Consider the following 24,653-nt stretch of genomic DNA (forward strand, 5'->3'; position numbering starts at 1 on the left):
AAGAACATCATATAAATATAAGGAACACTAAAGTTCAATTATCGATAAGAATTAGAAATAAAAGACAAATGCACGGCATCACCCTTCGTGCTTTTACTCTTGTCCTCACCATAATATCAATAAAATCGGCAAAGCATCACCCTTCGTGCTTTTACCTCACATAATCATGACACGGAATGATACATCGTGCATTATCACTCATATCATGGCACGGAATGGTACATCGTGCGGCACGGCATCACCCTTCGTGCTTTTACCTCACAATATCAGCACGACATCACCCTTCATGCATTAACACTCTCAAAGAAAACATACACGACATCACCCTTCGTGCTTTACACTCCCTCACCCAATCAACAATCACAAAGCAATTTGGGCAAGGAAAATCAACAATATTTCAAATAAATCCCGGCAAGAGAGATAATATCAAAAGCAATAACATCCCGGTAAGGGAGACAAATATAAAACCTTTTCTCTTTACCACAATTTCTTCACAACTCATTTCTCAACTTGAGCCAATGCTCTGCAATGATCAATTACCAATAATACTTCCACAAGTATTGTTCAACAATAGAAATCATCATATAAAGCATGAATAATACGAAACAGAGTCACATTAGTCATAGTATAAAACTCACAGGCATGTTTGACACCAACGTATAGATACTCGTCACCATGCCTATGCGTCGTACTCAACAACTAACACGTAGCAAATAAGACACGACTCTTAATCCCTCAAGCTAAGGTTAGACCAAACACTTACCTCGATGTCACGAACACAATTCAAGCCTCAACTACCGCTTTACCTCTTGATTCCACCACTAATTCGCTCGTATCTAGCCACAAGTTACTTAATTATATCAATAAGTGCTAAATGAATCAATTCTAATGCATGAAAATAGGTTTTCTAAAGTTTTTCCCAAAAGTCAAAAATCGACCCCGGGCCCACATGGTCAAAACCCGAGGTTCAAACCAAAACTTGATTACCCATTCACCCACGAACCCAAATATATAATTTGTTTTGAAATCGGACCTCAAATCGAGGTCCAAATCATCAAAATTTGAAAAAACGTAAGTTCTACCCAAAACACCCAATTTCCCCCATGAAAACCCTTGATTTTGAGTTGAAATCATGTGAAAAGATGTTACCCAATAAACTAGAAAGCTACCCAGATCTGGTGTCACAATTTCACAGATGGTCTAAGAGTACTACAAATAAGGGTCCGAAAGGTAAATACAAGTTGTTTCAGAAATACATAGGAGAAACGGTATAGAAAGATAGAAGGAGACGCCAGGGCCTGCGGACTTCCTGCAGGACTACCTCGGGTCGCCTGAATGGACTGAAGACAACACCCTCACTGCGATCCAAAAGCTGCAGCATCGGGGTCTGCACATAGTGCAGAGTGTAGTATCCGCACAACCGATCCCATGTGTTGGTAAGTGCCTAGCCTAACCTCGGCGAAGTAGTGATGTGGCTAGGACAGGACTACTAAATAAACCTGTGCAGTTAAATCATATACATCAAAAAAATAAAGGCAGAAATGTACAGTTAAGGATAGGAGGGGGAAACATGTTGCGGGGAACATCAAGTAATAACAGAAGAACATCAGATAAATATAAGGAACACTAAAGTTCAATTATCAATAAGAATTAGAAATAAAAAACAAATGCACGGCATCACCCTTCGTGCTTTTACTCTTGTCCTCACCATAAAATCAATAAGTGCTAAATGAATCAATTCTAATGCATGAAAATAGGTTTTCTAAAGTTTTTCCCAAAAGTCAAAAATCGACCCCGGGCCCACATGGTCAAAACCCGAGGTTCAAACCAAAACTTGATTACCCATTCACCCATTCACCCAAATATATAATTTGTTTTGAAATCGGACCTCAAATCGAGGTCCAAAACATCAAAATTTGAAAAAACCTAAGTTCTACCCAAAACACCCAATTTCCCCCATGAAAACCCTTGATTTTGAGTTGAAATCATGTGAAAAGATGTTACCCAATAAACTAGAAAGCTACCCAGATCTGGTGTCACAATTTCACAGATGGTCTAAGAGTACTACAAATAAGGGTCCGAAAGGTAAATACAAGTTGTTTCAGAAATACATAGGAGAAACGATATAGAAAGATAGAAGGAGACGCCAGGGCCTGCGGACTCCTGCAGGACTACCTCGGGTCGCCTGAATGGACTGAAGACAACACCCTCACTGCGATCCAAAAGCTGCAGCATCGGGGTCTGCACACACTGCAGAGTGTAGTATCAGCACAACCGATCCCATGTGCTGGTAAGTACCTAGCCTAACCTCGGCGAAGTAGTGATGAGGCTAGGACAGGACTACCAAATAAACCTGTGCAGTTAAATCATATACATCGAAAAAATAAAGGCAGAAATGTACAGTTAAGGATAGGAGGGGGAAACATGTTGCGGGGAACATCAAGTAATAACAGAAGAACATCAGATAAATATAAGGAACACTAAAGTTCAATTATCAATAAGAATTAGAAATAAAAGACAAATGCACGGCATCACCCTTCGTGCTTTTACTCTTGTCCTCACCATAAAATTAATAAAATCGGCAAAGCATCACCCTTCGTACTTTTACCTCACATAATCATGACACGGAATGATACATCGTGCATTATCACTCATATAATGGCACGGAATGGTACATCGTGCGGCACGACATCACCCTTCGTGCTTTTACCTCACAATATCGGCACGACATCACCCTTCATGCATTAACACTCTCAAAGAAAACATACACGACATCACCCTTCGTGCTTTACACTCCCTCACCCAATCAAGAATCACAAAACAATTTGGGCAAGGAAAATCAACAATATTTCAAATAAATCCCGGCAAGAGAGATAATATCAAAAGCAATAACATCCCGGTAAGGGAGACAAATATATAAACCTTTTCTCTTTACCACAATTTCTTCACAACTCATTTCTCAACTTGAGCCAATGCTCTGCAATGATCAATTACCAATAATACTTCTACAAGTATTGTTCAACAATAGAAATCATCATATAAAGCATGAATAATACGAAATAGAGTCACATTACTCATAGTATAAGACTCAAGGGCATGCTTGACACCAACGTATAGATACTCGTCACCATGCCTATGCGTCGTACTCAACAACTAACACGTAGCAAATAAGACACGACTCTTAATCCCTCAAGCTAAGGTTAGACCAAACACTTACCTCGATGTCACGAACACAATTCAAGCCTCAACTACCGCTTTACCTCTTGATTCCACCACTAATTCGCTCGTATCTAGCCATAAGTTACTTAATTATATCAATAAGTGCTAAATGAATCAATTCTAATGCATGAAAATAGATTTTCTAAAGTTTTTCCCAAAAGTCAAAAATCGACCCCGGGCCCACATGGTCAAAACCCGAGGTTCAAACCAAAACTCGATTACCCATTTACCCACGAACCCAAATATATAATTTGTTTTGAAATCGGACCTCAAATCGAGGTCCAAATCATCAAAATTTGAAAAAACCTAAGTTCTACTCAAAACACCCAATTTTCCCCATGAAAACCCTTGATTTTGAGTTGAAATCATGTGAAAAGATGTTAAAGATTAAAGAAAATGAGTTAGAAATGACTTACAGTCGATTTGGAAGAGTAGTTGTCTTTGAAAAATCGCCCAAAGGTGTTTAGGTTTTGAGAAGGTTTGAAAAATGGATGAAAATGCCTCCAAGTCTGAGTTAACTAGTCTCTGATGTCGCAATTGCGACGAGAGTTCGCAATTGCGAACCCCTTCAGGACCTGCTATCTTCGCATTTACGAAGAATAAGTTGCATTTGCGACTCTGGCCATTTTTTCGCATTTGCGATGAATTGGTTGCATTTGCGATCAAGGCCTACCTAGTCCATCTTTGCATTTGCGATAAAGCTTCGCATTTGTGAGCTAGACTTCACAATTGAAGCCTGCAGGCCTGCAACACACCAACAATTTCCTAAGTTAAAAACACTCTGTGGCCTATCCAAAACTCACCCGAGCCCTCGGGGCTCCAAACCAACACATGTACGCAAGTCCAAAAACATCATACGGACTTGCTCATGCGATAAATAACATCAATAACTATGAATTTAGCATCAAAATTAGAGAAAAATCTCATGAACTCTTAAGTCCCATTTTTAACAACCGATGGTCCGATTCACGTCATATCAAGTCTGTTTCTTACCAAATTTTACAGTCTCAACTTAAATACCATGTAAGACCTGCATCCAGCTCCGAAACCAAAATACGGGTCCGATACCATCAAATTCAAACACATTCAAATTTCTGAAAACTCTTATAATTTTAGTTAATAATTTTCTTCAAAAATTTATTTCTCGGGCTTGGGACCTCGGAATTCGATTCCGGGCATACGCCTAAGTCCCATATTTTCCTACGGACCCTCCGGGATCATCAAATCACGGGTCCGGGTCCGTTTACCCAAAATGTTGATCAAAGTCAACTTAAATTTATTTTAAAAGCAAAGTTTATCATTTTTCACAGATTTTCATAATGGCTTTCCGGATACATGCCCGGACTGCGCACATAAATCAAGGCGAGACAAAAAGAGATTCTTAAGGCCTCGGAACACAAAATTTATTTTCAAAATAAGAAGTTCATCACAAGATGTTATACATGACCTACCTTCCATTCATGTTTATATATTAGACACATGCTTAGGGATGTTCGACAGGTAAGACTCGGACACTCGTGCTTATATATATATATATAGTGCAACTCATGCTGTGTAATGTTGCTAATATTGAATTTTGAAGCCAATTGTCAAGGGGAATCTTGAGATTTGATCTCTTTTTGGGATAAGTTTCCTTCTAGAGGAAAATCAATTGCACTAATAATAATTAGTGTCAAATTTTAATACAGAAATAAATCTCTTGTTGACCAATTCACATAGTGCAACTGATTAATTTTGACGCAAATATATCCAATAGCTAGTTATTTATAATTTGAATCTTGTATGCTCCCATAGTTTATAGCGCCTAGTAATAGTTAGAAACTTAGAATTAACCGAAGAGAAAGCATGTTATTGTATGTATGATGTATCTTATTTCAAATTGAACATAATAGATTAGAAGAAAACATCATCATTCATCACTAATTAGATTATCGGTTTTCCCCTATATATATATATATATATATATATATATATATATATATATATATATATATATATACCCTCCAGACTAATGATTCAAATCTTTAAAAGATTGGGAAGAAGAGATGAACAAAGTGAAGTAAAAAAAAGTATAAAAAGGGTAATTTCAGTTCATAATTTAGATAATACTGTAACTATACAGGTCTATAGAATAAGAGAGAGAGAGAGAGAGAGTACCGAGTAGGATTTTTACAACATAAGAGTTTAATCACAAGAAATGTTTTATGTCTATTAATATATATTATGGGTTCGATCCATCTGCATAGCTATAACTGGCTTATCTAAAGTTTTGATTAGATTTGGGGGAACTATCTTTTTATTATACATCTTGTGCATCCGGAATCTACTAAAGCTAATGTTTCTATTTCGTCTACCTTAATTGTTATGCCTATACAATTTTCGTAATCTTGAGGAATGTACCCATAATTTTGAAAGAAATAAAGGATTAGATAATAATCAGTGTTTTATATGCAAATGGTACTCTAGTAGAAATAAAAGCGCTAAATGTAAATTATGCTATTTAGAGGGATGTATTTCATGTATAGAAAAAGATTTCGAAACAAAATAAATAAAAAAGAAAAATACCAAGAGATAAATAATTTTACTATGAATTTGAGAATAATGACACTGAAAGCTAGAGTAAATGAATTAGAAAAAAGAATACAAAAATGAAAAAGGGAAAAGAGAAATTGGATTAAGTATACAAATATTTTCTTGAAAGACTATTTTTTGAAAGTTAATAAGTATTACTTATAGTACATATGATGACAAATTGACAATCTAGTGCATTATAATACTCCATTTGGTTCAATTTATGTAAATTTATTTGATTGAACACAGAGTTTAAGAAAAAAAAATTTGAACTTGTGGTGCAAAATGAGGCACATATATTTTGTATGGCTATAAGTCATTGCATAAAGGTACTCCCTTCGTCTCAAATTAGCTGTCGTATTTCTCTTTTACACACTCTTTAAGAAAATACTAGTTAGAAGTTTTTAGCTATTTTACCCTTATTTATATCTTAAAATATAATTTCTCTTCATTGAATATATTCTCCATTTATATGATATCTTTATCTTAAAGAACAATTACTATTAAGGGTAAAATTTGAAAAAAATAATTACTTTTGTCTTGAAATTCTAAAATCATAAATAATTTGAGATAACTATTTTTAGTAATCACGAAAGATAATTTGTGATGGAGGGAATAAATTATTTTCAAATATAGAAAGATGTCATTCTTTTTTGTATGGACTAAAAAAAATAGATTCATAAATTAAAATGGGGATCACGTTGTAAAATAAAAAAGAAAAAGAAAAAGAAAAAAGAACGGTCTTAAATGAGGCTAAAAGTTAAAAGTGAGAGGCCACATACGTAATACTCTCATATTTCAAGGGGTTAACTACAAATAACTTTACAAGAGAAGGCCCCAGCAGGAAAACTCTCCTAAAAAATAAGAAGCGGAAAGAGCAGCAGATCGTACGTCTCTTCAAATTGTCTGTGCCTCTGCCCCTAATTTGGGGATAGGCCAAAGTTAGGGTTTTTACAGATCTCAGCAACCAAAAGTCAACAAGTCCATTCTTTTTACACAGAATTTTGGAGCTTTTCTAATTCTTGGTTTATTGATAGAATTAGAATTGAATTGTTTATGCTCTCATTGAAGTGTATGTTAGGGCATTATTAGTGGGCTATCTGAGCTGCCAATGCAAATTGAATTGAAATCTGAGAGTCTTTCGGTTGTTTTTGGAATACCGAAAAAGTTAAAGGTGTAAAGTTCATCAATGTCTTGGGCAAGTCCAGAAGATATCTATCTCTCTACTTCTCTTGCAAGCTATCTTGACAGTGAGTTTTTTTTTATCAACGATCTATTTCCTGCCGTGATTAAGCTGTTTATGTTATTAAAGTTTTGTACTTGTTGTTTGTGTTCAAAATTTGCTCTTGCTAAATTTTGCTGATGTTCTTGCTATGTTCTTTTAGGATGTTTAATAGTATTCGATTGTTACTGTTAGCGGAAACGTAAAAGAAAGAACACAAGATTTAACGTGGTTCAGATCAAAATAATCCTACGTCCACCAGAGAACAGTTGCCTTTTTAATATTAACAAAGGAAGGGGAGAGTTCCCAATTACACTTAAGATCATTTCTCTCTTAACTCTCTACTCACTACAATGTGTTGTATTATTTTTGGGATGGTTTCTACAAATGAAGGAGTGCATCTATTTATAGAGGTAAAGACCTCCTCTTGATGTCATTGGTGACATCAAACTACCTCCTCTTGATGTCATTGGTGACATCAAACTACCTCCTCTTGATGTCATGAGTGACATCTAAGGAGGAAGCTTCCTCATAGCATCCACACCAACTCTTCCAATTGGCATGCCATTGTTGACTAAACATAAACCAACACCTTCAATCTCCACCTTGGTTTGCGTTTCGAGCGTGCGTGTGAACAACTCTGGTCAAAACTTCTAAGCTTACTGGGCAACCCCGTTGTAAGAAACAAGAAGAATCAAACCATTGTTGAACATACCACCTCCACCTAACAACTGTTCTCTTCGGAGTTGCATCAATTAATGCACACCTCCGCCAAGTCCTTGCAGTGTGCAAACTTAGCGAGTGAGACTATCTTGGTCAACATATCTGCAGCATTATCGTCTGTGATAACCTTCACGACCTTGATAGTTCCCTCTTCAACAACATCTCGAATAAAATGAAATCTGACATCAATGTGTTTAGTGCGCTCATGAAATCTCTGATTTTTCATTAGATGAATAGCACTCTGACTAACACATCTAAGAGTTGATTCCAGTTGAACCAAACTCAATTCCGCTACTAAACCTTTCAACCAGATAGCTTCCTTCACCGCCTCTGCTGCTGCCATGTATTCTGCTTCTGTCGTAGACAAAGCGGCAATCGACTGCAGAGTCGACTTCCAACAAACGGCACTGCCAACGAGGGTAAAGATGTATCCAGTTGTGGACCTTCTTCTGTTAAGATCTCCTGCATAGTCAGAATCTACATAACCGAGAATTGAAATACCTTCACCACTTTTTCGAAAGGTCAGACCAACACCAGAAGCTCCTTTGAGATATCTCAATATTCACTTGACAGCTTCCCAATGCCTCTTTCCTGGGCTGGACATGTATCCACTCACCACACTTACAGATTGAGCAATATCTGGACGTGTGCATACCATAGCATACATAATGCTACCAACTGCACTGGCATAAGGAATCTTTGACATATGCTCCACCTCATCCTCGGACTGAGGCATTTGTAACTCTGAAAGTTTAAAATGAGGAGCTAATGGTGTACTTACAGGCTTGCACGTATGCATATTGAATCTCTTGAGAACCCTTTCAATATACCTCTTCTGAGAAAGATGTACAACACCGTCTTCTCTTGAAATCTCCATACCAAGGATTTTCTTTGCAGCTCCTAAATCCTTCATGTCATATTCCTTACTCAACAGTTTCTTCAAAGCATTTATCTCTGTAATGTTGTTAGCAGCAATAAGCATATCATCAACATACAATAGTAAATAAATCATTGAGTTACCAGACATCTTCTTGTGATACACACAGCTATCAAATGCACTCCTTGAGAATTCATGTGTAGTCATGAATGCATCAAACCTCTTGTACCACTGTCTAGGGGATTGCTTCAAACCATACAAAGACTTCTTTAGTTGGCATACGTGATCTTCTTTTCCCTCAGCTAGGAAACCTTCAGGCTGATCCATATAGATTGTCTCTTCTAGATCACCGTGTAAGAAAGCAATTTTGACATCAAGCTGTTGAAGCTCCAAGTCAAATTGGGCAACCAATGCTAGTAGCACGCGAATTGAGCTATGCTTCACGACTGGAGAGAAAATCTCATTGTAGTCAATTCCCTCCTTCTGACTGAATTCTTTTGCAACCAATCTCGCCTTGAATCTAGCATTTTCCACTTCAGAAATTCCCTCTTTCTTTCGGTAGACCCACTTGCATCCAACTGTCCTCTTCCCCTTTTGTCTTTTCACTAAGACCCATGCCTGATTCTTGTGAAGAGACTCCATCTCTTCAGTCATGGCTAACCGCCATTGTACAACATCTTTGCAAGAAGTTGCTTGAATATACGAGGAGGGCTCCAGATCCTTAATCTCTTCTTGTGCAGCTACGAACGCCTATGCAATCAAGTTTGCTTGATCTATAAGGCGTTCCGGTTCTCGTGTCTGCCTCTTCTCCCTCCCCTTTGCAATTGTGTATGGTTCATTGACAGCAAGTTCTTCAAGGTCTACATCTTCTGACTCATTTTTAACCTGAGTCTCTTGATCCTTTTCCTTGGCAAGCTCCACCGGAAGCTCCACCTGCTCGTCGTTCTTGTTTCCTGAAAACTCCACGGAAACTTTACGGGGATCAAGTATAGAGGATTCATCAAAGGTGACATCTCTACTAACTATAAATTTGAGTAAAGACAAACACCAAAGTTTGTACCCTTTTACTCCATCCACATACCCTACGAATATGGCCTTCTTAGCCCTTGGTTCAAGCTTTCCTTCATTAACGTGATAATAAGCTGGACACCCAAATACTCGTAAGTATGAATAGTTAGAGGGTTCACCTGACCATACCTCATTCGGAGTCTTAAAGTCAATTGCCGATGCTGGAGATCGATTGACAATATGAGCAGCAGTGCGAACTGCTTCAGCCCAAAAGTACTTTGGACATTTTGGCTTGTAGGAGCATACAACGAGCCTTTTCAAGAAGAGTTCTGTTCATTCTCTCGGCAACTCCATTCTGCTGTGGGGTATGCCTGATAGTCCTATGTCTTGAGATCCCATGAACCTTGCAGAATTCATTAAACTCTTCATTGCAAAACTCCAAGCCATTGTCTGTGCGAAGATACTTGATTTTCCGCTCCATTTGATTTTCAATCAAAATCTTCCACTCTTTAAATGCTTCAAAAGCATCACTTTTTGCCTTCAAAAAATGCACCCAAACCTTTCGTGAGAAATCATCAATAAAAGTGAGAAGATACCTCCTTTTGCCCTTCGATGGAAGTTTAGAGGGACCCCATAAATCTGAATGGATGTAGTCTAGCACTCCTCTTGTCTTGTGTTTGCCAGTGCTGAAGCTGACCTTCTTTTGCTTCCCTAGAACGCAGTGCTCACAGGAGTCAATCGTGCTGATCTTCTCACCTTCCAAAAGGTTACGATTGCTCAACATCTCCAGTCCACGTGCGCTCATATGACCCAGTCTCATGTGCCATAGTCTTGCCTTGTCATCATTAGATAACTGCACTGTAGATGCATTTGCAGAGCCAACAATGGTGCTTCCGGCCAATGTGTAAAGGCCGTTCTCCAGCTTGCCTTTCAGCATGACTAAAGAACCTTTAGTCACCTTTATAGTTCCTGCTTCGCTCATGTACCTGTAGCCTTGTTCATCCAGAGTACTCAGGGAGATCAAATTCTTCTTCAGATCAGGAACATGACGGACTTGTGTAATAGTCCTCACGACTCCATCATGGCAGCGAACCCGAACTGAGCCAATGCCAACTATTGCACAAGTTGCATTATTGCCCATTACTACGGTTCCTCCACTTTTCTCATAGCTGCTAAACCAGTCTTTTCGGAACGTCATATGCAGAGTGCAAGCAGAGTCTAACACCCATTTGTTTCCATAACTACTATTATTATTACACGATGTTGTTAGTACATAATCATTATCAAAATCATGTACCTGTTCAACTGTGGATGCACTCGCCTTTTTCTTGGACTTTGACATTGGGCAGTCTCGTTCAAAGTGCCCCTTCTTGCCACAACTCCCAACACTCTGTATTCTTCTTGTTCACACGAGACTTTGATCTGTGCTTTAATTTGCTCTTTCCCTGTTGGCTAGTTCGGCCTCTCACAAAGAGCCCACTTGCCTGGTCATCTCTATCTCCTTCAATGTGCCTCCGCACATCACTAGAGTTAAGTGTCTGCCGCACTTGCTCAAGCTTGATAGACTCCTTACTATACACCATTGAATTCTCAATATCACGATATCCTGAAGTCAATGAAAATAGCAAAGCACATGCAAGCGTCTCCTCCTCCTTTTTGATTCCTGCAATCTGTAAGTCCAAGACAAGTTTATTGAACGCATCTAAATGATCTTGTAACGAAGTACCTGACCCCATCTTAAATGTGTAAAGACGCCGTTGTAACAACATCCTTGTTGTCACTGATCGGTCTTGGTATAGCCCTTCTAGCTTTTCCCATAACTGTTTGGCCGTCTCTTCGGTACCCGTACTCACTTCACAAAGCACGTTAGGTGCAAGGGATAGTTGGATTGCACTCAATGCATCCCCTTCAATCTTCTCCTTGTCGGGAGTTGATATATCCTTAGGATACTTTCCGTCAATAGCATGGATTGAACCTTCCCTCCGCAGTAACGCCATCATCTGGATCTTCCAGATATTGAAGTTGTTGCGTCCACTGAATCTATCAATTTCAAACTTCATGGAACTCATCTTTGCTTTTTCTTCCTCCTTGGATCGTTAAAGAATCATGTTGCTCTGATACCAATTGTTAGCGGAAACGTAAAAGAAAGAACACAAGATTTAACGTGGTTCGGATCAAAATAATCCTACGTCCACAAGAGAACAGTTGCCTTTTTAATATTAACAAAGGAAGGGGAGAGTTCCCAATTACACTTAAGAGAATTTCTCTCTTAACTCTCTACTCACTACAATGTGTTGTATTATTTTTGGGATGGTTTCTACAAATGAAGGAGTGCATCTATTTATAGAGGTAAAGACCTCCTCTTGATGTCATTGGTGACATCAAACTACCTCCTCTTGATGTCATGGGTGACATCAAAGGAGGAAGCTTCCTTCTAGCATCCACACCAACTCTTTCCACCAACTCTTCCAATTGGCATGCCATTGTTGACTAAACATAAACCAACACCTTCAGTTACTCTTTGATAAAGTTATTGATGAGCGTTCACAATGAGAAACTACACCCGATTTTCGCTGGTGGGTATAGGTGGTTTACTCGTCTTTAATGTTGAATGAACAAATATCATTCGTTGTTTCAATTATGTAATTGCGTGGTTATTTATGAACTCTGATCAGAGTATCCGTAGATTTTTAAGCCTTCAAAAATCTCCATCATGTACCCTTGCTTTGCTAAGCCATCTTCAACCTCATTGCCTTTCCCTGTCATGCTTTATGGGCGATGTCATGTGTATACTTTCTATAATGACCAAAGTGAAGGGTTTTCACTGCTTGAGAAGATCATATATTGTGAGAGAAGTGAGGTACTCAGTAATTTCCTTCTTTAAGGTAAAATAGGTCTTTTCTAGTGTTGCATCAAAGGCCACAAAAAGTACATAACGGTTTGTGTTTCTCCCTGTATTGAAAACACAATGAAAGCCTTGATGACTGATGATAAAATAAAATTGCAATCAAGCCCTCGATTATACAAGGGGCTGGGGCTTGAGATTCTGCCTTACTCAACAAGCACCTTTGTTAATAAGGATTGCTGAGTGTAGTCTTTACATTTGTGTAAATTTGTGGTTTGCAATATATGGTTTTTTCTTATAAAGAAAGATGACTTTTTGCACTCAAGGATGTGGCCTAGTGGTCAATTTAGAGAATACCACTTATTATGGTAGAGGATAACAAAATGGTAGTAAAGAAGAATATTCCACTTGATAACATAAGTTTGACTGAGGTCATTCTCGTAGCTAACTCACATGTTTCCTCTATTTTATATTTGTAACAAGTATCTTTTATATACCACTTTCATAATAAAAAAAATGATTTTCACCCTTTTTCTTCTGTTCCTGCATTCTCATCTTGGCTGCTTGAATGGTAGAAACCACGATTAGTATATGGGTATATCATATCTGTGGTCCATATACTTTCTAGAAGAAGCTATGATGCTCTACTTATTCTGCCGTAGAGGTTTATTCCTGTAAAGTGAAAACTGGAGAATTATTATATTTCACTCTTGACTATTGAGCGATGAGTTAAGGGATGGAATGCAGGAGTTAATGCTATAATACTTGGGCTGCCAGTTACTTCATAAGAAAAATAAATGGGGGGCTAAATTTTTTTCCATACAAGTCGAAGTGCTCATATATTAATAGCATTAACTAAACCTGTTTATATGTTCATTAGTTTTATTTCTTGCTTTTATGAGTTTAACTTAATATCCTTCACAGAGAAACTTCTTGTACTGCTGCGAGATGGGCGGAAGCTTTTAGGAACACTTCGTTCTTTTGACCAATTTGGTAGGTTTATCGTGTCATTACTTTCTATTTCACGACAGTGGTTAAACAGTTGACAAAAATTTCATCTGTTATTTGTAGCTAATGCTGTTCTTGAAGGTGCATGTGACCGTGTTATTGTTGGTGATCTATATTGTGATATCCCATTAGGACTTTATATTATACGTGGGGAAAATGTCGTGTTAATTGGTGAACTGGTAGGTCTTGTTTTCACTATCAATACAGAAAGTTCTTTGCTATCCCATAACCCTATACCCTTTGGCTTATAGAATCTTGTTATGATTGGTCAGGACATAGATAAGGAGGAACTTCCTCCCCATATGACACGTGTTTCAGAAGCTGAGATAAGAAGGGTAAGATCCTGTTATTCTTAGTTTCACTACTAGCGATGCTTAATGGACTTGTGTCAGGTGCATGACTTGTGAAGTTTGGGGTGTGGGCTTTTACCTTAAATAGGAAAAAGACTAAATGTGAAAATTGGTGAAGATTTAGTGGGAAGAACAAATATTGAAGGTATTTTGTGAAATTCTGGGAATTTATGGATGAAAAGCCAATATTATAACAATGGGGATGAGGGAGTGGCAAATATAAAAATATCGATACGGTTGCGTCAGTACAGGTTCCTCTGTTATACTCTATAATCACTTTGTTAAACTAACAACTGCACACACATTTGTCCCATCATTAGTGAGTAATTCACTAAAGAGTGTTGACTCCCTTTTTTTATTTTTGTTTTTAGTGGTTTATGTTATTTGTAGCTAGCCATCTCCTTTTGCAACACAAAGAAACAAAATATAAAGCTGAAGAAAAACCAGTAACCGAGCTATTACACATGTTGAACTGTTAGAGATAGCTATGTAATTGTCCCACATTGGAATAGGAGTAGTATCCCCTTTGTATAGAGTAGCTATAAATAGCACCTCTTGTATTGCATCACATACAACATATCAATATATATATCATATTTTCTCCCGTGCCTTCTCACATGGTATCAGAGCTATCGTGAGAGATTTATCGCTGTGCATAAATTCCAACGATTCCAGGAAGTAAAATCAGTCACCGGAACCCTTTTTTCCGGTGACTTTCAAAGTTGTTTTGCGTCTGCTTTGTTTCAGTTAGTGTTGTGCACAAAATCCAACACTACCACAAGAGTAGTCACTGTCCGGCGACCAAATCCTAGTGAAATCTCTGGCGGTACTGTAGCTGTCCAAAGAAATTTTCCGGCGAAGTTCCAATGTTGCGTGGGCCACCTTTCGGCCATTTTTTGGCGACGACTCTTCAGGACAGATTGTTTCCCTTGCAATTCCGAGCCTACCCATCCAGGTTACACCAAATTCCGACTACTTTTTTTATTTTTCCGGTGTGAATAGTGATTTCAAAAAAAAAAGTGGACTTTCGGCCATTTTTTGAAAAAGTTCCTTCAGAACAGTTGGGTCTTCTGGTAATTCTGATCCTACCCCTACTGTTTTTATTTAATTTCGACCACTTTGAATATTTTCCGGCTGCAACAGTAACTTTCCAACTGCTACAGTAGTTTCCCATTCTGGTTCAGTGTTCCTTACTCTATTTTTAGTGGATTACAGTTGATTATTTCTCTTATTTGGTAATAATTTACAAGATGTCTTTGGGAATTGATGTTTTTGGGTCTAAAACCATGAGTTCTGGAAACTCTAATGTTATGATTACCTCGGAACCTTTAATGGGAGGTTCAAACTAATCTTGGGCTTCATCTGTCGAGTTGTGGTGTAAAGGTCAAGGTGTGCAAGATCATCTGATTAAACAGTCTAGCGAAGGAGATGAAAAGGCGATAGCGCTTTGCGCAAAAATTGATGCTCAATTATGTAGCATCTTGTGGCGTTCTATTGATTCTAAGTTGATGTCTTTGTTTCGGCCATTCCAGACATGTTATTTGGTTTGGGCAAAGGCTCATACGTTATACACTAATGATATATCTCGCTTCTATGATGTGATATCACGGATGACAAACTTAAAGAAGCAAGAATTAGATATGTCTACTTACTTGGGTCAGGTACAGGCAGTCATGGAGGAATTTGAGACATTGATGCCAGTTTCTGCTAGTGTGTCAAAACAACAAGAGCAGCGACAGAAAATGTTTCTAGTTCTTACACTCGCTGGACTTCCTCATGATCTTGATTCAGTACGAGACCAGATTTTGGCGAGTCCGACTGTCCCTACAGTTGATGAATTATTCTCTCGATTACTTCGCCTTGCTGCAGCACCAAGTCACCCAGTGATTTCATCACAGATACTTGATTCCTCTGTTCTTGCATCCCAGACAATGGATGTTCGGGCATCTCAAGCTATGGAGAATAGACGAGGAGGCTGTCGTTTTGGGAGATCTAGACCCAAGTGTTCTTATTGTCACAAACTTGGACACACTCGCGAAATGTGTTATTCCTTAAATGGCCGTCTACCCAAAAATGCCTACGTTGCTCAGAGCGAGACTATAGGTAACCAGAGCTTTTTTGTATCTAAAGAAGAATATAATGAGCTCCTTCAGTATCGAGCAAGTAAGCAAACATCTCCACAAGTAGCCTCAGTTGCCCAGACTAATACTCCTATTGCTGGTAATTCTTTTGCTTGTGTTTCCCAGTCTAGTACTCTTGGACCATAGGTCATGGACTCAGGCGCTTCTGATCATATCTCTGGTAATAAATCACTTTTGTCGAATATTGTATATTCACAGTCTCTTCCTACTGTTACTTTAGCCAATGGATGTCAAACTAAGGCACAAGGAGTTGGACAAGCCAACCCATTGTCTTCTATCACCCTAGATTCCGTTCTTTATGTTCCTGGTTGTCCTTTTAGTCTTGCATCTGTTAGTCGTTTTGACTCGTGCCCTCAATTGTGGTATATATTTTATTGATGATTCTTTTATTATGTAGGACCGCAGTACGGGACGGACAATTGGTACAGGTCGTGAATCAGAAGGTCTTTACTACCTTAACTCGCTCAGTCCTTCCACAACATGTCTAGTTACAGATCCTCCAGATCTAATCCACAGACGTTTAGGACATCCGAGTTTATCCAAACTTCAAAAGATGGTGCCTAGTTTATCCAGTTTGTCTAGATTAGATTGTGAGTCGTGTCAGCTTGGGAAACATACCCGAGCTTCCTTTACGCGTAGTGTTGAGAGTCCTGAAGAGTCTGTTTTCTCCTTGGTTCATTCTGATATATGGGGTCCTAGTAGAGTCAGTTCAACCTTGGGATTTCGTTATTTTGTTAGCTTTATTGATGATTACTCAAGATGTACTTGGTTTTTTTTAATGAAAGATCGTTCTTAGTTATTCTCTATATTCCAGAGTTTTTGTGCTGAAATCAAAAACCAATTTGGTGTCTCTATCCGCATTTTTCGCAGTGATAATGCCTTAGAATATGTATCTTCTCAATTTCAGCAGTTTATGTCTTCTCATGGAATTATTCATCAGACATCTTGTCCTTATACCCCTCAGCAAAATGGGTTTGCAGAAAGAAAGAATAGGCACCTTATTGAGACTGCTCGCACACTTCTAATTGAGTCTCGTGTTCCGCTGCGTTTTTGAGGCGATGCAGTTCTCATAGCTTGTTATTTGATTAATAGGATGCCTTCATCTCCCATCAAGGGTCAGATTCCACATTCAATATTGTTTCCCCAGTCAGCCTTATACCCTCTTCCACCTCGGGTTTTTGGGAGCACATGTTTTGTTCATAACTTAGCCCCGGGGAAAGATAAGTTAGCTCCTCGTGCTCTCAAGTGTGTCTTCCTTGGTTATTCTCGTGTTCAGAAGGGATATCGTTGTTATTCACCTGATCTTCATAGGTACCTTATGTCAGTTGACATTACATTTTTCGAGTCTAAACCTTTCTTCACAACTGATGTCACTTCTGCTGACCACCATAACATATCTGAGGTCTTACCTATACCGACCTTTGAGGAGTTTAGTAATCCTCCTCCACCTTCAACCACAGAGGTTTCACCCATACCAACTTTTGAGGAGTCCAGTGTTATCCCTCCTAATTCCCCAGCCACAGGAATACCACTTTTGACTTATCATCGTCGTTCGCGCCGTACATCAGGCCCATCTGATTCTCGTCCTGCACCTGACACGGCTCCTACTGCGGATCCTGCTCCTAGTACACCGATTGCACTTCGAAAAGGTATACGGACCACACTAAACCCTAATCCTCATTATGTTGGTTTGAGTTATCATTGTCTGTCATCTTCCCATTATGCTTTTATATCTTCATTGTCCTCGATTTCCATCCCTAAGTCTACAGGTGAAGCATTGTCTCATCCAGGATGGCGACAGGCTATGAGTGACGAGATGTCTGCTTTACATACAAGTGGTACATGGGAGCTTGTTCCTCTTCCTTCAGGTAAATCTACCGTTGGTTGTCGTTGGGTTTATGCAGTCAAAGTTGGTCCCGATGGCCAGATTGATCGACTTAAGGCACGTCTTGTTGCCAAAGGATACACTCAAATATTTGGGCTAGATTACAGTGATACCTTCTCTCCAGTGGCTAAAGTGGCATCAGTTCGCCTTTTTCTATCCATGGCTGCAGTTCGTCATTGGCCCCTCTATCAGTTGGACATTAAGAATGTCTTTCTTCATGGTGATCTTGAGGATGAGGTTTATATGGAGCAACCACCTGGTTTTATTGCTCAGGGGGAGTCTCGTGGCCTTGTATGTCGCTTGCGTCGGTCACTTTATGGTCTAAAGCAGTCTCCTCGAGCCTGGTTTGGTAAGTTCAGCACGGTTATCCAGGAGTTTGGCATGACTCGTAGTGAAGCTGATCACTCTGTGTTTTATTGCCACTCTGCTTCAAGTCTATGTATTTATCTGGTAGTCTATGTTGATGATATTGTTATTACGGGCAATGATCAGGATGGTATTACTAATCTGAAGCAGCATCTCTTCCAGCACTTTCAAACTAAGGATCTAGGCAGATTGAAGTACTTTCTAGGTATTGAGGTTGCTCAATCTAGCTCAGGTATTGTTATTTCTCAAAGGAAATATGTGTTAGACATTCTTGAGGAAACAGGGATGACAGGTTGCAGACCTGTTGACACGCCGATGGATCCGAATTCTAAACTTCTGCCTGGACAGGGGAGCCGCTTAGCGATCCTGCAAGCTATAGGCGGCTGGTTGGTAAATTAAATTATCTCACAGTGACTAGGCCCGACATTTGTTATCCTGTGAGTGTTGTAAGTCAGTTTATGAATTCTCCCTGTGATAGTCATTGGGATGCAGTTGTCCGCATTATCCGGTATATAAAATCGGCTCCAGGTAAAGGATTACTGTTTGAGGATCGAGGTCATGAGCAGATCGTTGGGTACTCGGATGCTGATTGGGCAGGATCACCTTCTGATAGACGTTCTACGTCTGGATATTGTGTTTTAGTAGGAGGAAATTTGGTGTCCTGGAAAAGTAAGAAACAGAATGTAGTTGCTCGGTCTAGTGCAGAAGCAGAATACCGAGCAATGGCTATGGCAACATGTGAACTAGTCTGTGGACCAAACAATTGCTCAAGGAGTTGAAATTTGGTGAAATCAGTCGGATGGAACTTGTGTGCAATAATCAAGCTGCACTTCATATTGCATCAAATCCGGTGTTTCATGAGAGAACTAAACACATTGAGATTGATTGTCACTTCGTCAGAGAAAAGATACTCTCAGGAGATATTACTACGAAGTTTGTGAGATCGAATGATCAACTTGCAGATATTTTCACCAAGTCCCTCACTAGTCCCCGCATTGATTATATATGTAACAAGCTCGGTACATTTGATTTATATGCTCCGGCTTGAGGGGGAGTGTTAGATATAGCTATGTAATTGTCCCACATTGGAATAAGAGTAGTATCCCCTTTGTATAGAGTAGCTATAAATAACACCTTTTGTATTGTATCACATACAACATATCAATATATATATCATATTTTCTCCCGTGCCTTCTCACAGTAACTTATATCTTTGTGTCTGTATGTTTTTATAATTATTTCAAACTAACATTTGCATCTGTCTGTACATTTGTTCTTTCAAGTGCAAAATCATGGTTAAGATGAGGGTAACTGTCTTAATGGATAGACCAATTTAGTCGTAGATAAGACAAGATGCTGTTAATTAGTGTAAGACTATTTCTAATGTGTATATCACATATCCATCAGGCGCAGAAAGCAGAAAGGGATGCTACAGATCTTAAAGGCACAATGAGAAAGAGGATGGAATTCCTTGATATGGATTGAGGTTTCTAATTGCTTATGTTGGATTTTGCTTGGGACCATGCCATGCCTTCTGCAAATATTATCGTGGTTGCTGCGTGGTTTCCTGGATTCCTCTTGGGCTGTGCTCTCTGTTACATGAAGTGTTCCTTGTAACATCTACACTATTATTGGATTTTCCGTTTATATGTTTGAAGTAAGGTTACTAATCTGCTTATCTACTGGCATGAGCTGGTATAATACCCCGTGATACGGGAAGTGGCTGACCATAAAAATGGTAAAACAAATTGTGAGTTCTTCCGTTTTGTTTTTTTATGCTAGTCTGGAGGAACTTTGGTTTTTTGGTAGACCGCTAGAACGCAAATGTTGTGAGATTGGCATTTACCTTTTCAGAAAACAATTACTCTATGTAGTTTTGTTAATTGCGTGTGCTATTGTAATTTAGCATTTTTCAAATCTTAGTACTCATAATTTTTAGCTAATTGCTGGTTTATACCCTTTTGGTACGATCAACTTTTTGGTTACATACACGTCTTAAATCAACACAGAAAGAGTTGTCCTCATTCTGAACTTGGCACTTTTGAGTCACTTCAATATTAATATAGATGAAAATTTATTTTAGTTTGGTATGAGGGAAGTTAAACTTGAACTTGAGGAGTTGTGATACAAGCAACAAATAATGTCCTTTCTATATAGCAAAAAACTAAGTTTGACGTACTGGAACGATACCGCGATTGTACTGCATAATGTATGTATGGTGAGTCTTTAAATGATTATCAGAACATTACCAGTACTAAAAAAGAAGGCCAAATACATAGATAGGCCATTAAACTTGGCCCAATTTTTCATTTTGGCACTTTAAGTCAGTCTTGTTCCATTTTGGCCCTCCAACCCCATTTCTTTTGTTCCATTTTAACACAAAAGCTGACTAGATTACATGTGTGATTTGCCTCACTCTTGTAAGCGCGTGAGAGTCATTTTTTAAGCCAAATTTCATACTTTCAACGCAGAGGCGGATCCAGGATTTAAATCCTATGGATTCAATTTTAATGTTTTTAACATTGAACCCATTATATTTTTAAAGTTATGGGTTCATATCTATTATTTTTGCAATTTTAATGAATTTTTACATACAAATTTTTATTCCGTGTCGAAAGTTATGGGTTTAGTTGAACCCGTAGTTATTACTGAAAATATATAAAATAAAAAAAAATATTTTTCCCCAGGAGGGGGGCAGAAAAACGAAAAAAATAATAATTTGAAATTACAAAAAAAAAAGAAAAAAAATTGCGGGGGGAGGGGGGAATGGGGTGAGGGTGGGGGTAGCAGCTGGGTATTTGCACGCGCTGCATTTTTATCTGGGATAAAAGTTTTTGTGTTAAAGTAGAACAAAAGAAATGAAGTTGAAGGGCCAAAATAAAACAAGATTAAATTAAAGTGCCAAAATAAAAAATTAGGCCAAGTTTAATGGCATATTTATGTATTTGGCCAAAGACGAAAGACCAACCGACAGCGCCGACATCGACTTTATATTTTCTAAACTAAAATGTACCTAGTAAATTGGAATACGTGACAAATTTGTGAAATCGGTGTCATCTGTCCTCCAATCAACCTACTTATAAAGTATGAAATTTTGCCTCTTATAGCAAAGCTTTACACCATATTTATTATAAATAAAAACCTTTTTAAAATATTATTTTTTATAGCTATTTTTTAGTTTTTATAGCAAAATATGTATTTATGGTCACTTCCTACTATTAAGCCATTAAATATGCTGTCTAATATTTTTCTCTCATTCTTTCAGTTTATTCTCTCCCAAAATCACGCATAGTATCTTATTTCTCTCTCCACGATCTCTCTCTCATTCTTTCTTATATGAACCAGAAAATCGGTTTCCTCCGACAGACGGTGAGCTTTTCCATGATTTCCATGGTTATCACTACTTTTCAGCCATGAAAACAGTGAGCTTTTTCATGATTTTCTGCAAGTTTTCTAAACATCCTTTTAAAAATTGTTCTTTCCCAATTCCACAGGATGTGGAGGCGTGACACCAAATTTTTTCCCTTATGATTCTTGATTTGTTGCTTCTGTCACGAACTATAAAATTGTGCAAGTCGTAAATCATCAACACAGATTTCACCACTCACCACTAAAGTTTTTGGTCGGTTAAAACTTCTTCTTTTTCTCTTCAACGGTTTTTTTAAATATCCACCATTGTTAGGTTTTCTGCAGAATACCGACTAAAACACTCAATTTTTAAGAGTCATCTTTCAATTTGCAAATCACTCAAGAGGAACCTGTATTTGCAGGTTCATCAGCAACCATTGAAGCCGAAAGGAGAACACAAATATGCAATGACCCTAATTGTAGATGTATTTATATGTATTCAAGTTTGCATACATTGATTTTTAGTTTCTACAATGGTTTTCTCTTCTTGTAGTTAGATGTATTTATATGTGATAAGGCATGCACTGATTTTTATTTTGTACAGTGATTTTTGACTGTTGTATTTAGGTGTATATATATGTATTTGACTTCTTACAACAATATTTTTAAATACATTGTTAGTTCTATCATTTTGATGTTATTCCTCAATTAGTTATGCATTCAATCTAACTGTATTCATCTGTATTTTAAACCTAATTTGTATCAATCTGTATTTAAAACAATAATACAGTGAAATACAGTAAAATACTCTCAATACTAATAGAAAATCAATGAATACAACCAATGACATATACTCAATAAAGAAGTAATACGGTAATACTATGTATTCGAAATAAATAAAATATTGTGAATAGAAAAATAAACTTGAATACATTGAACATAACTGTTAGATACAACAGAATACAAGCACTAGGTTTATTATAAAATATGCAGGTAGTAGGTTACTATTACAGGTTGTATCCGGCATAAATACATGATGTATTCATATACAGAAAATCAAATTTCAAAATATTTCTGTAGATACTTGTATCAACTCCGAGCAGAACCTCGAACAATGTCAGGAAAAAAAACTCGAACTGTATCAGAAAAAAAAGGGACTGAAACTATGAAGAATTCTCTGTTTTTTGGTGTTTAGCGTCGGATAAATCTTCTAATTACTTGGATTGATAATATTGTGTGTTATAATTGATTTAGGTGAGTTATATTAGGAGTGTATCCCGTTAAATTAGTAACTTTCCGTTATTAAACGACTTGAGAAACCTATTATTACGTTGTATTCATGAAAACATAGTATAAATACATGTGAATACAGCGGTTGACAACTAGACTGCCCTATTTTATAGCCGATTTTTGCTACTGTATTCATGAATACAGAAGCTCGAATACATCGAATACATTACCATAACAACTGAAAGGTAGCTACGGAAAGTAATTATGTATATGGTAGCTACAGGAAGTTAATAGCCACTAAACAATAGTCATTTCTGAAAATTCCTCTATAACGTATTACTCCTCCTGTCCACTTTAACTGATTTTATAGTTATTTTTACACATATTAAGGAATTCACCTTTTAACATTAATTAACAAAAAAAATTGACTATATCAACCTTAATTTGTTTATTGAGAATACTAAAATACTCCTAGGCTCTTTACTCCTAGAGAAACTGTAACGACCCAACCGATCATTTTACTTTCTAGAATTCCGTTCCACTAAATAAGACTTTCTGTACGTGCTCTTACTTTTTATGACTTGCGGGGATGGTTAGCTCGGGATTTGGAAGAGTTCGGATTGAAATCGGAACACTTGGTTCCTTAAGTTGGCCTTAAAAAGGCTAAGTTTGACTTCGGTTAATATTTTGACTAAACAACCTCAAAATTGGGATTTGACAGTTCCAATATGTTCGTATAATGATTTCGGACTTGGGCGTATATTCGGATCGGGTTTTGGATGACCCGGGAGCATTTTAGCGCTTAATAGTGAAAGTTGGTTCTTTGGAGATTTTAGAAGTTCTTTAAATTTGGTTTGGAGCGGGTTTTGGTGATATCGAGGTCCAAACGGAATTTCGAGATACAGAATAGTTCTGTAATATCATTTAAGACTTGCACGCAAAATTTGGTGTCATTCCGAGTAGTTTAAGTACGTTTCGGCGCATTGAGAGTAAATTGAAGAACTTGAAGTTCATAAGTTTGATTCAATTAGTTTTGGAGTGTGATTCTTAGTTTTAATGTTGTTTCGGGCGTTTTGAGAGTTTGAGCAAGTCTGTTTTATGATTTCAAACTTGTTGGTATGTTCGGACGGGCCCGGAAGCCCCGAGTATCAATAGGACGAGGCTCAGACCAAGTTGGAAATTGGGAGCAACAGCTGAAGCTCCCAGCTGCTGTCATAATCGCACATGCGCTTGGTCAGTAGGTGCGAGCTCGCAGAAGCGGCCAAGGAAGGGCAGCCGAGGATCTGCATGTGCAGTATATAAGGGAGTTTTTTCCAATTTAAGTGACAATCGAAACGGGATTATTTTATTTAAAATTCAGAGTCACCACTTGAGATAATTTATGGTGTCCCAAGTCACCGGTTCAAATCCCGAATCGAGGAAAGATTGACTCTGTTTTACAGTCCGCGAACACAGAAACCAGGGTAAGGAATTCTGTTAACCCGGGAGAAGGTGTTAGGTATTCCTGGGTTCCGTGGTTCTAGCACGATCGCTCAACTGTTACAATTGGCATGTTATATGATTTTAACACATGTTTTAGCCTATAGTTCAATTTTAACTTATCAATCGCTTTTATTCATTTTTAGGAAGATTGCAACGTTATTAAAATACGTCTTGAACCGCGTCACATAAATGCTCCCGCGGTCCTCGACATATTTTATCTAACATTGTTGAGATTTGGATTTGAGTCACATAAATGCGCACCCGAGTTTAAGAAGGTAATTTATTAAAATAAAGCGCCTAAAGCAACTACGCATTATTAAATTTTCGAGGGCCATGGAAATTCAACTAAATAGTACGCCTCAAATTCTAAAGGAAAAA

General features: G+C 37.9%; 1 protein-coding gene across 1 annotated transcript; it reads left to right on the forward strand.

Annotated features, from left to right (window-relative positions):
* Positions 1-6,664: 6,664 nt before the first annotated feature.
* Positions 6,665-20,132, forward strand: LOC107782860 (sm-like protein LSM1B). Its single transcript, XM_016603799.2, has 5 exons — positions 6,665-7,040; positions 13,390-13,458; positions 13,537-13,652; positions 13,746-13,808; positions 19,623-20,132. The coding sequence occupies exons 1-5, from the start codon at positions 6,980-6,982 to the stop codon at positions 19,698-19,700; spliced, it is 387 nt and encodes a 128-aa protein (XP_016459285.1). The 5' UTR covers positions 6,665-6,979; the 3' UTR covers positions 19,701-20,132.
* Positions 20,133-24,653: the final 4,521 nt, after the last annotated feature.

The sequence above is a fragment of the Nicotiana tabacum genome, chromosome 6 (assembly GCF_000715075.1).
Source record: "Nicotiana tabacum cultivar K326 chromosome 6, ASM71507v2, whole genome shotgun sequence".
Lineage (NCBI taxonomy): Eukaryota > Viridiplantae > Streptophyta > Magnoliopsida > Solanales > Solanaceae > Nicotiana > Nicotiana tabacum.